This window comes from Tamandua tetradactyla, chromosome 6, assembly GCF_023851605.1.
Source record: "Tamandua tetradactyla isolate mTamTet1 chromosome 6, mTamTet1.pri, whole genome shotgun sequence".
Taxonomy (NCBI): Eukaryota; Metazoa; Chordata; class Mammalia; order Pilosa; family Myrmecophagidae; genus Tamandua; species Tamandua tetradactyla.
The window spans coordinates 142,937,074-142,948,785 of NC_135332.1; the positions used below are offsets into that span (position 1 = coordinate 142,937,074).

The window sequence follows — 11,712 nt, forward strand, 5'->3', positions numbered from 1 at the left end:
CACACACACAAGACTAGTTCTTTAGAGGAACCTGAAAAACTTATCACTGCACCTCAAATTCTATTAAATTTCCTGGTGACAGAACAATAAACTCTGTGAAGACGTACATGGTTTGAAAAGCTAGAACAGTCTTTTCTTCGAATTTTAAAATGATTGTTCTTCACCCATTCCAGATGTATTCTTATTGTTTGCCAATGGATTGCAGATGCCCACCCCTTTAACAAGTTAAACTGCTTATGAAATGTACATTGGCTGATTAAAGCTTAATTATTGGAAGAAATTTCTCCTGGGACATTCTACATAGGTCTGTGCAGTAATTACGATATTAATCAATTGTCGCCTCTCTAAACAAACTTTATTTTGAAAACAGTAGGTGCAAGCAGACAATATTTTGGTCATAGGTGATCAAAAGTATGTACAAAACTGTATTTAAAATTAGAGTAAGAGTGATATAAGCTGGGAAATATAATCTAGAACGGACTGTTTTTACCCTACGAAGAAGAGGGTTTTGTCAAACACGTTATGATGTAGAAATTAACCGGCTAGCGCGTCACGTTAACCTACAAAATGTCCTTTGGGTTGCTCTGCGGGGTCTTCGGGAGGCAGAGAACCAACTGCAGAGTTTTTAATACTCTAGGGAAGAGTGGCACCGAGAAGGAAGAGGGTGGGCATTATGTTTGTGTGAGTTTTGAATCGAGTCACCTTGGGCTCTGTCTCTGTAGCTGGGAAATCTCGAGCAAACCTATGCCTTTAAGACTCAGTTGCTATCCAAACACAAGTAAACAGACTGGACCATTAGCGGGCTCCGGGACCATTAGCGGGCTCCGGGCGCGGAGGCGGAGCCAGGGCGCTGAGGGCCGCGCGCGGCGGCGGGCCGCCCGCCCGGAGGAGAGGCGGGGCCGCTACTAAAGCCCCTGACTCCCGGCCCTGGGCAGCCTGGGGAGGGACGCAGGCGGGGACAGAGCTCGGTGCTCTCACTGCTCAAGGGTGATGGCCTCGCGAGTCTGCGGGCTCCGACCTCATCCCGAGTCGGCGTCGAGAGGCTCGCTGAAGCGCGGGGTTCCGGGAGAACTCTGAGCGTCGTCTCCAAGCACCCCCGGTCTTTGCACTTCCGCGTCCACACACTCCGAAACGGGCGAGGATCCGCACTAGCTTTCGCTGCCCACTGTCCTCCAGATCATGTCCACAGCTCCTTGGACTCCGCGTGGAAAAAGGAGTTTGCCTTGCGTGGACCCTATGACCCTGCCTAGCTGCGCGACTGGTTGTCTGGACCTGGTCTGAGCCGCGCTTGCCCAGGCGGACCTTTCTGCGTAAGGTGAGTGTCCGCTCTGGGAAGGGGCGGCAGCCGCCCTAAGGAAGGATCGCCCGTGGCTAGAAAGGTTTGGGGGTGCAGGGGCGCGCACATTTTCGGTCCGGCATGCCACAAGTTCAGATACTGCGAAAAGAAATCATATGGATGCAATCTGGGGCATTGTGTTTCTCATTTCTTTGGATCCCTGCACGCGACTCCTAGCGAACAGTCAACCACGCACACAGTTTTTTATACTGTGTTTTAGGACTTTTTATCTAAGCATTCAGCAAGGCTTCTTGTAAATGCTGGCCAACGTGCGCTGAGATAAAATCCCTCAACCCCATAGTGTTTCTAGAAGCCTCTGTACTAGAAAAGTCCAGGTTGACCCGTCCCAGGGCAGCCGTGGCAGCGCCGCGCGGACCGGCCAGGACATTCAGTGCCTGCCCAGCCAGCGCCGCCGAGGGCATGTTTGAAGAGGAAAATAGTTCAGTCTTAGGTAATTCTCCAGCCCAGTGCTTGTCCTTTGATTTTCCTCCCCAGCTTCCAGTCCTAGCAGAGGGTGCAGAAGGCAAACTCCCCCGGGGTACTCCCTTGGATTCATGAGAACTAGCAGCACAGAAAGGAGTTGCAGTTGTGGGAAGAAGGGAGAGGAGAGTGTGGAGAGAGCCCTGGATCTTTCTGCCTACCTGTAAGCAGAGAACAAAAGAGGGCTGGCGTTTCCCAGAGCGAAACGGCGCAGACAGCTACTTTCTCTCTAAACGAACAGCAGTCCTGAGCAGGAACAAGAAAATTACTCAAGCAGAGGGAGCAGAGAGAAACAGAACCCAGATTATGCGGAAGGCATCTTAATTTAATTAACTCCTTGGGAAGTCTGAGGCGCTGCAAAGGGGCAGGAATTTCGCAGCCGTTTTTCTCTATTCACCTGATCCAGTCTGGCCATATTATATACACATATATATATTTTTAATAAAATGGTCTCCAAAGATCCTTTTAGATGATAACTCTCTGATTTGTGTAAACTCCTATTGTGACTTGGGCTGAAATTCAGCAAGCCTATTGATGTATCAGTCATTTCTCTGAGATACTAACACACAGGGTTTTAGCAGATGACCCATGACTATATATTATTTTTAGATACTTCATTGTAATAACAGCATTACCAGAAAGCGAGACTTCTTATCAAATTACTATGTACCTTTTCTTTCTCCAATGTGTTGAAAGCTTCACTGAACTGAAATTAGTATGTACACATCTCACTTGTTGACAGCCAGTGAACTAAATTTTATAAAACTTCTGTGCTTGCCTGGAAATTCCTTCTTAAGAGACTGATGAAAGACAACTAAATAGCTCCACCAAAATAGTTATGCCTCTTCATTGGTTTACATTTCTTTCCTTGAAAAATTAAAAGTAACTAATAGTCTGAAATGACAACATTCTCCAATAGTGGAGAAATGACAACATTTCTGTTATTGTCTGTAACAGAGTGTGAGGACTGTAAGGCTCAGCTCTAGACAAAACGAAAGTACTTTAGATCATCTCCGCATTGACTTAAAATATCTTTTGTCTTTTATTTTCAGCAACTCAGCAGAATAAAAATCTAAACTCTTTATTTATGGCAAAAGTGTTTAGTGGCTATTTGGAGTTCTGCTTGTAAAAGGGCTTCAGAAGGCACCAGTGGTTTTCTCTTCCTCTGTGAAGAAACTATCTGTTCTGCAAATTAAAATGAACACATACTATGAAACAGCACTTTTATGCCACCATGAGGATGAATTATAATAAATTAATTTCAGTGTTATAAATGTAAAGAAAAGGGAGGAAGATGGCACTCAACTTTCTGGGGACAGAATTAACATGTAACCTTTATGGCAATTTACTTCCTGCATTTGGAATGGAAATCACAGTCATGGTATTCTCTCAGTCGAAAATGTGCCTCCCCCTCCACACCAGCCCCAGCCCCCAAGGAAGGTGTTGGGAGTTGTACATTGTTTTAGTGTTTATTTCTAAGCAATCTAGTCCAGAGATATACCCAAATAATAATTCCTGTTTACTCTCTATGGAGAAGAGCTCGCAGCTTATCAGCACTTAGAGAAAAAGTAATATTTTTCTATCAGTGGAAAATCCTCATTGCTCAAAGAGAAGAAAATAAACCTGCATTTTATTATTTTTAATCAGAGGGGAAATAATCAGATTACCAGGGGTGAATAGAATCTCTTTTTCCTACCTCTCTAAGAGAGGGCTTGAGAGTTGCCTCTTAAATAAAAATGACTCCTGATTAGTGGTGGGAAAGTTTATAACTAATGGGGGTTTACCGTTTCGGTTGAATGGTCTGACCAAGACTGTCACACACCTCTCATTTACTCCCAGCCTGAACTCCCAGACCGCATACCACCAGGCAGAAGCAGTTCACTAATAAATCCCTGTCTTCAAAACGTTCCAAGCAGAAGAGGGAGGGAAGATGTGGGCCCTACCAAGGCAGTCATGATGTTGCTTTGCTAGAGCATAGTGTTGTTAGCACAGTCCCCTAATTCTGCCCTCAGAGTCACAGGCAACGCTTCACAATGGGCTAGGTGAAGAAAATTCAGGCGCAGTAACAGATGGGGAGGGAAGGATTGACAGACTCTCCACCTTTCTGCTGGGTTCAAAAACTAGGTGAGTCGGTTGGTGGGGCTGGCCTGCCTGCTCCTCTCCAAGGAGAGCTCTAAGTAGTGGGTCCCGGAGCCCAGGTCCGCCGAGTTGCAAGAACCCTCTGCTGAAAAGGCAATGGCAGTGGGATAGGATGATGGCAGAGGGGAAGGCCGGTGAGGTGCCCTGGGGCACCTAGGTCTGAAATCAGACTCCAGTGTGGCCACTGAGGGCTCAGGGAGTGGAGAGTGTGCGTGCGCTGCTTAGGCCCAGGCCGCAGAGCGCGGCGGGTGCCGGCTTCCTAGCAGCAGTAGTGCAGGAGGCACACACGTCCTGGACGATAAGTAAGGTTCTTCCAGGCCAGCAGGGCCGCACTGCACCCGGCCCCCTGGGGCTCCCATTTCCCTCCCCAGGAAGTCTTCTCCTCTCCCTTACCTCTTTAAGAGCCTTCCAGGTGCAGGGGCAGCTCTTCGTGCCAAGCAGGGAAGTCGTTCCGGCCTCCCGTGAGTTTGGCGCTCACACTGGGAGAGGGGGTCGGACTGGCCTCAGGAACGTCTCCCCCCACCGCACGTCACCCCCGGGAGCCTGAACCATCTGGAAGGGATCTTGAATGGGGAGGAGGCAGCCCCTAGGAGGGGGGAGGGGGCGCTTCTAGGCCGAACCCAGCCCCCGAGGTGTCACTTTTCTTTCCTGCGGCCCGTCACCGCTGATAAATGGGACGCGGCGGAGGAAGGAAAAAGAAAACCTCCGAGGTCAGCGCGGGGCGAGCGCGCGCCTTCGACGGCCTTCCAGGCCGGGAGGACCAAGCGCGCCGGGTCGTGCGCAGGCACCACTAGCATGGCCGGGGTAAGCGCGGGAAAGGCTGCTGCGGGGCGTGGCGGCCCGCGGCGAGCGCAGCGCGAGGAGCCGCAGTCCGGGAGCCGAGCCCGGGAGTTCTGAAGTCTGTGGGCTTTGGCGTCGCGGGCCGTTGCGGTTGGCCGAGCTTCACCGGACTAGGTAGGGAGGGCTGGGCTGGGCATCACCGCCGCCGGAGTCTCCCTGTCCGCCTTTTTCCTCCCGGGGCCCTGCTCCGTGCGTGCCCGGAATCCGACCTTCCTGTGGGCTCCCAGAAGGGCCTCCGGGGGCGCCAGGCTCGCTGGGCAGGAGCCGCACCGTCCCCCTCGCGTCCCGTTTTGAGGGCCATGGAGTAGGAAGGGGACTTAGAAGGAAGGTGTGATAACCCGCACTGGTGCCAAGGGACAGACAGAACTAGTTGAGACAATACTCACTGTCTCTCCCTCTCTTCCTTTGTCATTTTCTAGGGCTTTCGATTACCTGAGTTTCGCCTCAGCCCCACGCCTGCCGCCTCTGAGTCCTGGAAGAAAGGGGCGGCTCTCTCCGCCCCGCAGCACCACGGAAGATGGGGAGCAAGGCCCTGCCGGCGCCCATCCCACTCCACCCGTCGCTGCAACTCACCAATTACTCCTTCCTGCAGGCCGTGAACACCTTCCCCGCCGCTGTGGACCACCTGCAGGGCCTGTATGGTCTCAGCGCGGTGCAGACCATGCACATGAACCACTGGACGTTGGGGTACCCCAACGTGCACGAGATTGCCCGCTCCACCATCACCGAGATGGCGGCGGCGCAGGGCCTGGTAGACGCGCGCTTTCCTTTCCCTGCTCTGCCCTTTACCACCCACCTCTTCCACCCCAAGCAGGGGGCCATTGCTCATGTCCTCCCAGCCCTGCACAAGGACCGGCCTCGTTTTGACTTTGCCAATTTGGCAGTAGCCGCCACGCAAGAAGATCCTCCCAAGATGGGGGATTTGACCAAGCTGAGCCCGGGGCTGAGCAGCCCCATTTCGGGTCTCAGTAAATTGACTCCGGACAGAAAGCCCTCCCGAGGGAGACTGCCCTCCAAAACGAAAAAAGAGTTTATCTGCAAGTTTTGCGGCAGACATTTTACTAAATCCTACAACTTGCTCATCCACGAAAGGACCCACACAGATGAGAGGCCCTACACGTGTGATATTTGCCACAAGGCCTTCCGGAGGCAAGATCACCTGCGGGATCACAGGTGAGGTGGAAAAGAAGGTTGGCCAGGGAGGGTTGGCCAGGGAGGGACCGCAAATTTGCCCACAAGGCCCAGTTCCTGACATTGAGTGCCATTAAAATTCCCATTGAGCTGGAATATATTCCCAAATGCCTTCCCCAGGACTTTTTCGCTAACCCCCAACATCAGCTTTTCCCCCAGTCCGACCCTACTGCTTTCTTGTTTGGGGTGGCCAGGGCCTTTCCCCATCCTTGGGCAGGAACAATCTGGTGGATTGGTCTTAGTCCTGGGTTGGGTTTCCCAGTTTTCTCTCGGTCGTCCTGGGAGGTGGAGTGTACAGAAAAAGCTGAGGGATCCTGGAGACCTCCCCATAGTACAGGCTGATCCTGGCTCCCTTCCGGCCATTTCTGTAGATCTGCTCTGGCCGTCTCCTCTGGGCTCCCTCTCTTTCCCTCCCACATCACCCCCACTCCCAGGTGCACCTCAGAGACTGGCCACAGTGACCTGTTATTTTTAAGCTTTGTTTGTGCGGTTCTTGAGGCACTGAATTTAGAAACAGTTTCCCATCTCTTCTCCTCAACCCTAAACTCTGCAGTAACAAACAGCAAGAAACTATAAGTGTTTTCAGTGGGTAAAAACTCCCCAGGAACGGGAGGGGAAAAACCTTCCCTGAGGTGAGGCAGCAGCACCCAGCCTCCGTGGCTGCTAAGAAATTCGCTCAAATCAGTTCCCTTAAACTCAGCATTGCCTCACATTCTGATTTGGCCAGTTTATATCCCAGAGAAAACCATGAAGGCCCAAGAAGGGCTCATTTGGCAATATTTCCAGCTCCAGAACATGCCAGATCTAGGGTAGAGGACTGCTAGTCAATGTTTTGAAGCGTCTTATAATTTAGGTTAACCATAGGCCGACTTACACAGCAAAACTAGCAATCTAAAAACATAAATAATGGAAACTCAGTTTTGTTTTTTGTCCTTTCACGACATCATTTTGGGTAGTTATCTAAAGAAAATACTCATTCTGGTGGTAAAGTTGGGTGAAAGACATTTCAATGAATCCTTATATTATTTTCAGGTATATCCATTCCAAAGAAAAACCATTCAAATGTCAGGAGTGTGGGAAAGGATTTTGTCAGTCTAGAACTCTAGCAGTGCACAAAACTTTACACATGCAGGTAAGTTAGTTTTCTTGTTTAAAAAGAAAGTGACTTGTTCCTTTTTATCATTTTTACAAGAGGTGTTCAATGTAGAGGCTCTTAAAAAGTTCTCTTAGATTAGTTCTTGAAGTGGGGAAAAGCAGCATTCTTGATTTTTAATACATAAATTTAATCTTAATTTAACAAAACATTCTTATATTTTTCTTAAAGAACAGGCCACTCTCTTTATTCTAAATCCTAATTTTACAATTTTTTTTCATCCCATCTGCCCTGCATTTAAAGCTTTCGTGTTTGGGAGGAAATAAAGGTAATTTTGATAATGGAGGCATGGTGAAATCCCATACGTTCTCTTTCCCAGGGGGCTCATAATTTGTAGCTTTCAGAACATTGAGGAATAGTTTAATTTTCCAGCAAAGAGGAGCCTTATTACCCGGGAGAATGTCGTTCCTTAAGAGAGGATTAGAGTTTTTCCTTCCCCCTTTTCCTGCCAATGACATGGTGATGAAATGTAAGGAGCTGGAAATCACAAAGCCCACCTCCGTGGCTGCGGATCTGCCTCCGCAAGTTATCAGTGTAATCGGGACTCTGTGTGTGCCTGCGCGTGTGTTTACGTGATTGAAGGATTAGGAGTGCAGATTTGTTCCTGCAGGTCCCCTCTTTTGTTGTCATGCGCCTATTATGTTAACGCTGTGATACCGATAAGACAGAAACTATTGAGAAGGGTGCAGTGGTGGTGTGAAGGATTAATCCTTTGCTTGCTTCACATCTGAACAGGAATCTCCACACAAATGTCCCACATGTGGAAGAACCTTTAATCAGAGAAGTAATCTGAAAACTCACCTTCTCACCCATACAGACATCAAGCCCTACAGCTGCGAGCAGTGTGGCAAAGTGTTCAGGCGAAACTGTGATCTGCGGCGGCACAGCCTGACTCACACCCCGCGGCAGGACTTCTAGAGAAGCCCAGGATCTGTTCCGTGCCGCCGCTCCCCTCCCCCGACACCTCTCCATGCCTCCCACCCAGGGTTTCAACCCCCAAGTCCCCACTGACCCCAGCTCTTCCCTTGCTGCAGCCGCACCTGCAGCTCCAAGGAGTTAACTCTTCTGGAGGACTGAGAATTGTAGAAAGCCACACACGTACATCCCTTCACAAAGAGCATACGCTAGTTTCTTGTAGATGTTCACGGCTCATTTTAGAGCTCTGTACATAATGTGGTCTTTGTTTTGTTGTTGTTCTGTATTTTGTTGGATGCATCTAGATATGGAAAACGGAAGCCAACTTTATCTTTAAAGACTGTATTTCAAAATAAAACTTTTTTTATTTGTTTGTTTGTTTTAACCCTCCTGCAAAAAGTGTCTTGCTATTTAACTTGTTTTTTCCTCTGGATTCTGGAAGAGTGGTCTGCCTCTAAAAAATTTGATATTGAAGGGTATTCTTTATCTCTACGTTAAAAAAAATAAGACTTCTCACAATTCTCCTACAGAAACTTCAGCCTTTCTCTTTTGTAGTGTGGTATTTTGGAATTAGACAAGTGTGCCAACTCTTTGTTTTTTCAAAGATATTAAAAAGATACTCAGATTTTATTCCCTTTTCTTTATTCTAATTCTTTGTGTATTAGTCCTTCAGATCAAGGCAATAATATTAATCTTTAATCATGTGCAAATTTAGTGTCTGTCCCACTTGAAAGCACACTGTGGAAAGAAGCTAAAGGAAAAAGAAGAGAAAGGAGCATCTCACCCTTCATTATTTAAAAGTCCTTGACCTGTTGTCAATATTTATTATGGGTAGATTCTCTTACCATTAGACTTTGAACACTATGATTTATCACTATAGACAAAGACTTTATCCTGCCTTCAGGGAAGAAGTCTAAAATCTTCCTGCAGAAGACTGCAGGAAGATACAGCTTTCAAGAAGATGGGGGAGGAAAGGAGAAAGGAGAAACTACTTAGCTGTGTTTGCATAAAATATTTCTTTCCAAGGGTGGAGATCCTTTCTTCTAGAAGGTTAGAATTTCTCTGCAAAGCAAACTGAATTATGTCATTAGAGAGGCTTCCGTCACTGGTTGACCTCTTGTCCCTGGAAAAATGCCAGGTGCAGGTTACTCCATGGATGGAACTCACGCAAATATGTAATCACATTCTGATGCATTTCAACTGTTTCCAAACACTTCCTAAGGGATATGCCACTAGTACAACGACAACCCATGCTATAGAGTAGGATTTGGGTGGAAGGCTTTGGATGGAGTAGTACTGTGTGGAGATTAGAAGGGAAATGATTGAATTTAAAGAGGATCCTTGTGGTCCAGTGCACCAGTAGGTTCTCACAAACTGTTTAATACTGAACAGAATTAATACAGGCACTTTCCAGATTTGTGTGTGTGTGTGTGTGTGTGTGTGTATTTCTATGATGATGGCATGTTTCACCTTCAGGTGGAGAACAGGCCATTTGTCCTATGTTTGTACCTTAGGATCTTCCAGAAGAGTGGAGATTTGTGGGACTAGATTAAACATTTCTTATCAGAGCCTTATACACCATTGCTTACCAGGAAGTCTCAAAAAGTGTTTTGGAATTTGCTAACCCTGTTCTCAGAGTAAATGGCTGGAAGTCGCTTCTACTTCTCACTGGAGATCAGCTCTCTCTAACAAAGTGTCTACTCATCTACTCACCAACCTGTGTGTCTAATACGTACACAAACACATTTCTCTATGTGGGATGGGCCCGAAGACTTCACTGGGGAGAGGGAGGAGAAATGGAGTATGGGGGTGCATGGGTGTGTGGTATTTAGAGGAATGAAACTATTGTTTGTTTTCTTTTGTTTGTACAGAGTTAACGCCGTGACCTTCTTACCCCTACTCTTTCAGATCCTGCCCACCTTGGCACAGAAGTTTTGAATACATTAGGGCAGGGTTACACATTGACTGTCCCTCGATCTCTCCTAATCCTACAGGGTTTTTTCCATATAGTTAATCTCGCTGCCCAACCCACCCTGACTGACTCCAAGCGTCACTTTGCACAAGGTCTGATTATCAAGGAATGACCCTTGCTCGCTATCAAACTACAGCATATCCTTGAGGTCCCTGTCACAGGGATATATAGTTAGATATAACTAGAAAATGCTTATTTTTCTTGAGTTGAATGAAACTAATCAGTTTGTTCAGGGAATACGTGAAACAAGAAGAACAGATGAGAAAGTGGATAAAGCACAGTTCCCCCTCCCATACACACGTAAGCACTTCAAAAATCAAGGTTAATTTATTAATTTATTTATTCCTTAGTTTAACAAGTGCTTATTATGTGCTTTCCATGTGCCAAGCCCTGTACATGTTTCCACTGATGTTCATGATCAGTTTCTGTTTTTCTATTGGCACTTTTTTGAAGCTTGACTACTTAGATAGCTTAAAAATCTATGATAAAGCCTAATTTAATAACTCCCCTCAATCTAGACTCTTAAAAAATGACCTCCATCTAAGATCAGAAAGTGTCTAACCTCTGTCAAAATTAACTCTTTCCACATCCTCTGAATGATCACAGGTGAACTTTTGAGCAGTGGGTTCCCCTTCAAATTCTGGGTCTTGTTTCCCAATCTTCTTCAGATTGTCCAACTATGCAGGAAATGAATCTTATGTACAATAAAATCAATAAGACATTATAGGGGAAAATGATGTCTTGCATCTTAGAACATTGATCTGCTGGTGTGTGTGTGTGTGTGTGCGTGTGTGTGTGTGTGTTGTTTTTGGTTTTCGGTTCAGAGAAGAATCATTATTTGAGTTTTAGATTAGCCTGTGTTTTCCTTACACCCTCTGCCATAGTCAACTGATGAATCAATAGTCCTGGCCAGGGACCAGGAGTGGGAAATATCACGAGTCATAACCACAGTACTGAAGAACTTCAAGAACAACAGTTAAGTATTTCTTTTGAACTCTGATTTGAATCTTGTTTTAAAAGCTATGTGTGGGATTTTAAAAATTCTTTTTAAAAATGAATTAATGTTAATTCATTAACATTAAAAATGTTAATGTACATTTATGAATACATGTTAGGTGCACTTATTGATACTGATTTTGAAAAGTAGGTTGTTATAGTGCTACTGCTTTAAATTTGGAGCAATCAAAATAACTATTTTGCTCAGGCACAGCCCTGAGCAGGACCTTTGCAAAGTTTCACTGTAGGACAATTAAATATTTAATATTTTAGAAGTCAACAAATCTAAAATCCCAAATTATAAATAGGTGCAACTACTACTAGTGATGAAATCAGAGGCAGTTAATGTGAATTTCTTCTACTGTTTATATGTTAGATGTTAGCATAGATATTGGCCCTCTTTACTTAATGTTCAATCAGGTACCCTAGCCATAACTTTGATTCTGGATGGCCAGCCTACCCCAAGAAGGTACTTGGAAAACCTTAGTTCTTGAATACCATCAGCTTGGTGATCTACAGCAAATTTTAATATGATACTGGTGTTACAACGGCATAATAGGCTGCTTTTCTCATCATCAAAGTAATTTTAATATCTTTATATAGAGAAAGAGAAAAAGTTGACAAAGTAATACAACATATGCAAACAGGAATGGCTTCTGTATTTTGTAGGACTATTTGTGTTCACCTTTT

At 46.1% G+C, this 11,712-nt stretch overlaps 1 protein-coding gene and 1 long non-coding RNA gene across 5 annotated transcripts; one reads left to right on the forward strand and one right to left on the reverse strand.

The window, feature by feature from the left end:
* Positions 1–948: 948 nt before the first annotated feature.
* OSR2 (odd-skipped related transciption factor 2) lies at positions 949–8,439 on the forward strand. 4 transcript variants are annotated; one of them, XM_077167314.1, is made up of 4 exons: positions 949–1,315; positions 5,215–5,968; positions 7,019–7,118; positions 7,875–8,439. In XM_077167314.1, the coding sequence occupies exons 2-4, from the start codon at positions 5,313–5,315 to the stop codon at positions 8,055–8,057; spliced, it is 939 nt and encodes a 312-aa protein (XP_077023429.1). In that variant the 5' UTR covers positions 949–1,315; positions 5,215–5,312; the 3' UTR covers positions 8,058–8,439. The 4 variants fall into 4 exon arrangements, with proteins under 4 accessions (XP_077023429.1, XP_077023428.1, XP_077023431.1 ...); XM_077167313.1 differs by lacking the exon at positions 949–1,315 and adding an exon at positions 4,833–4,909; XM_077167316.1 differs by lacking the exon at positions 949–1,315 and adding an exon at positions 4,833–4,909 and having other exon boundaries at positions 7,957–8,439.
* Positions 2,836–5,348, reverse strand: LOC143688893 (uncharacterized). The gene is made up of 3 exons (XR_013178352.1): positions 5,182–5,348; positions 4,349–4,434; positions 2,836–3,001 (listed from the first exon to the last, which is right to left on the reverse strand). It is a non-coding gene; the product is annotated as an uncharacterized LOC143688893 (long non-coding RNA).
* Positions 8,440–11,712: the final 3,273 nt, after the last annotated feature.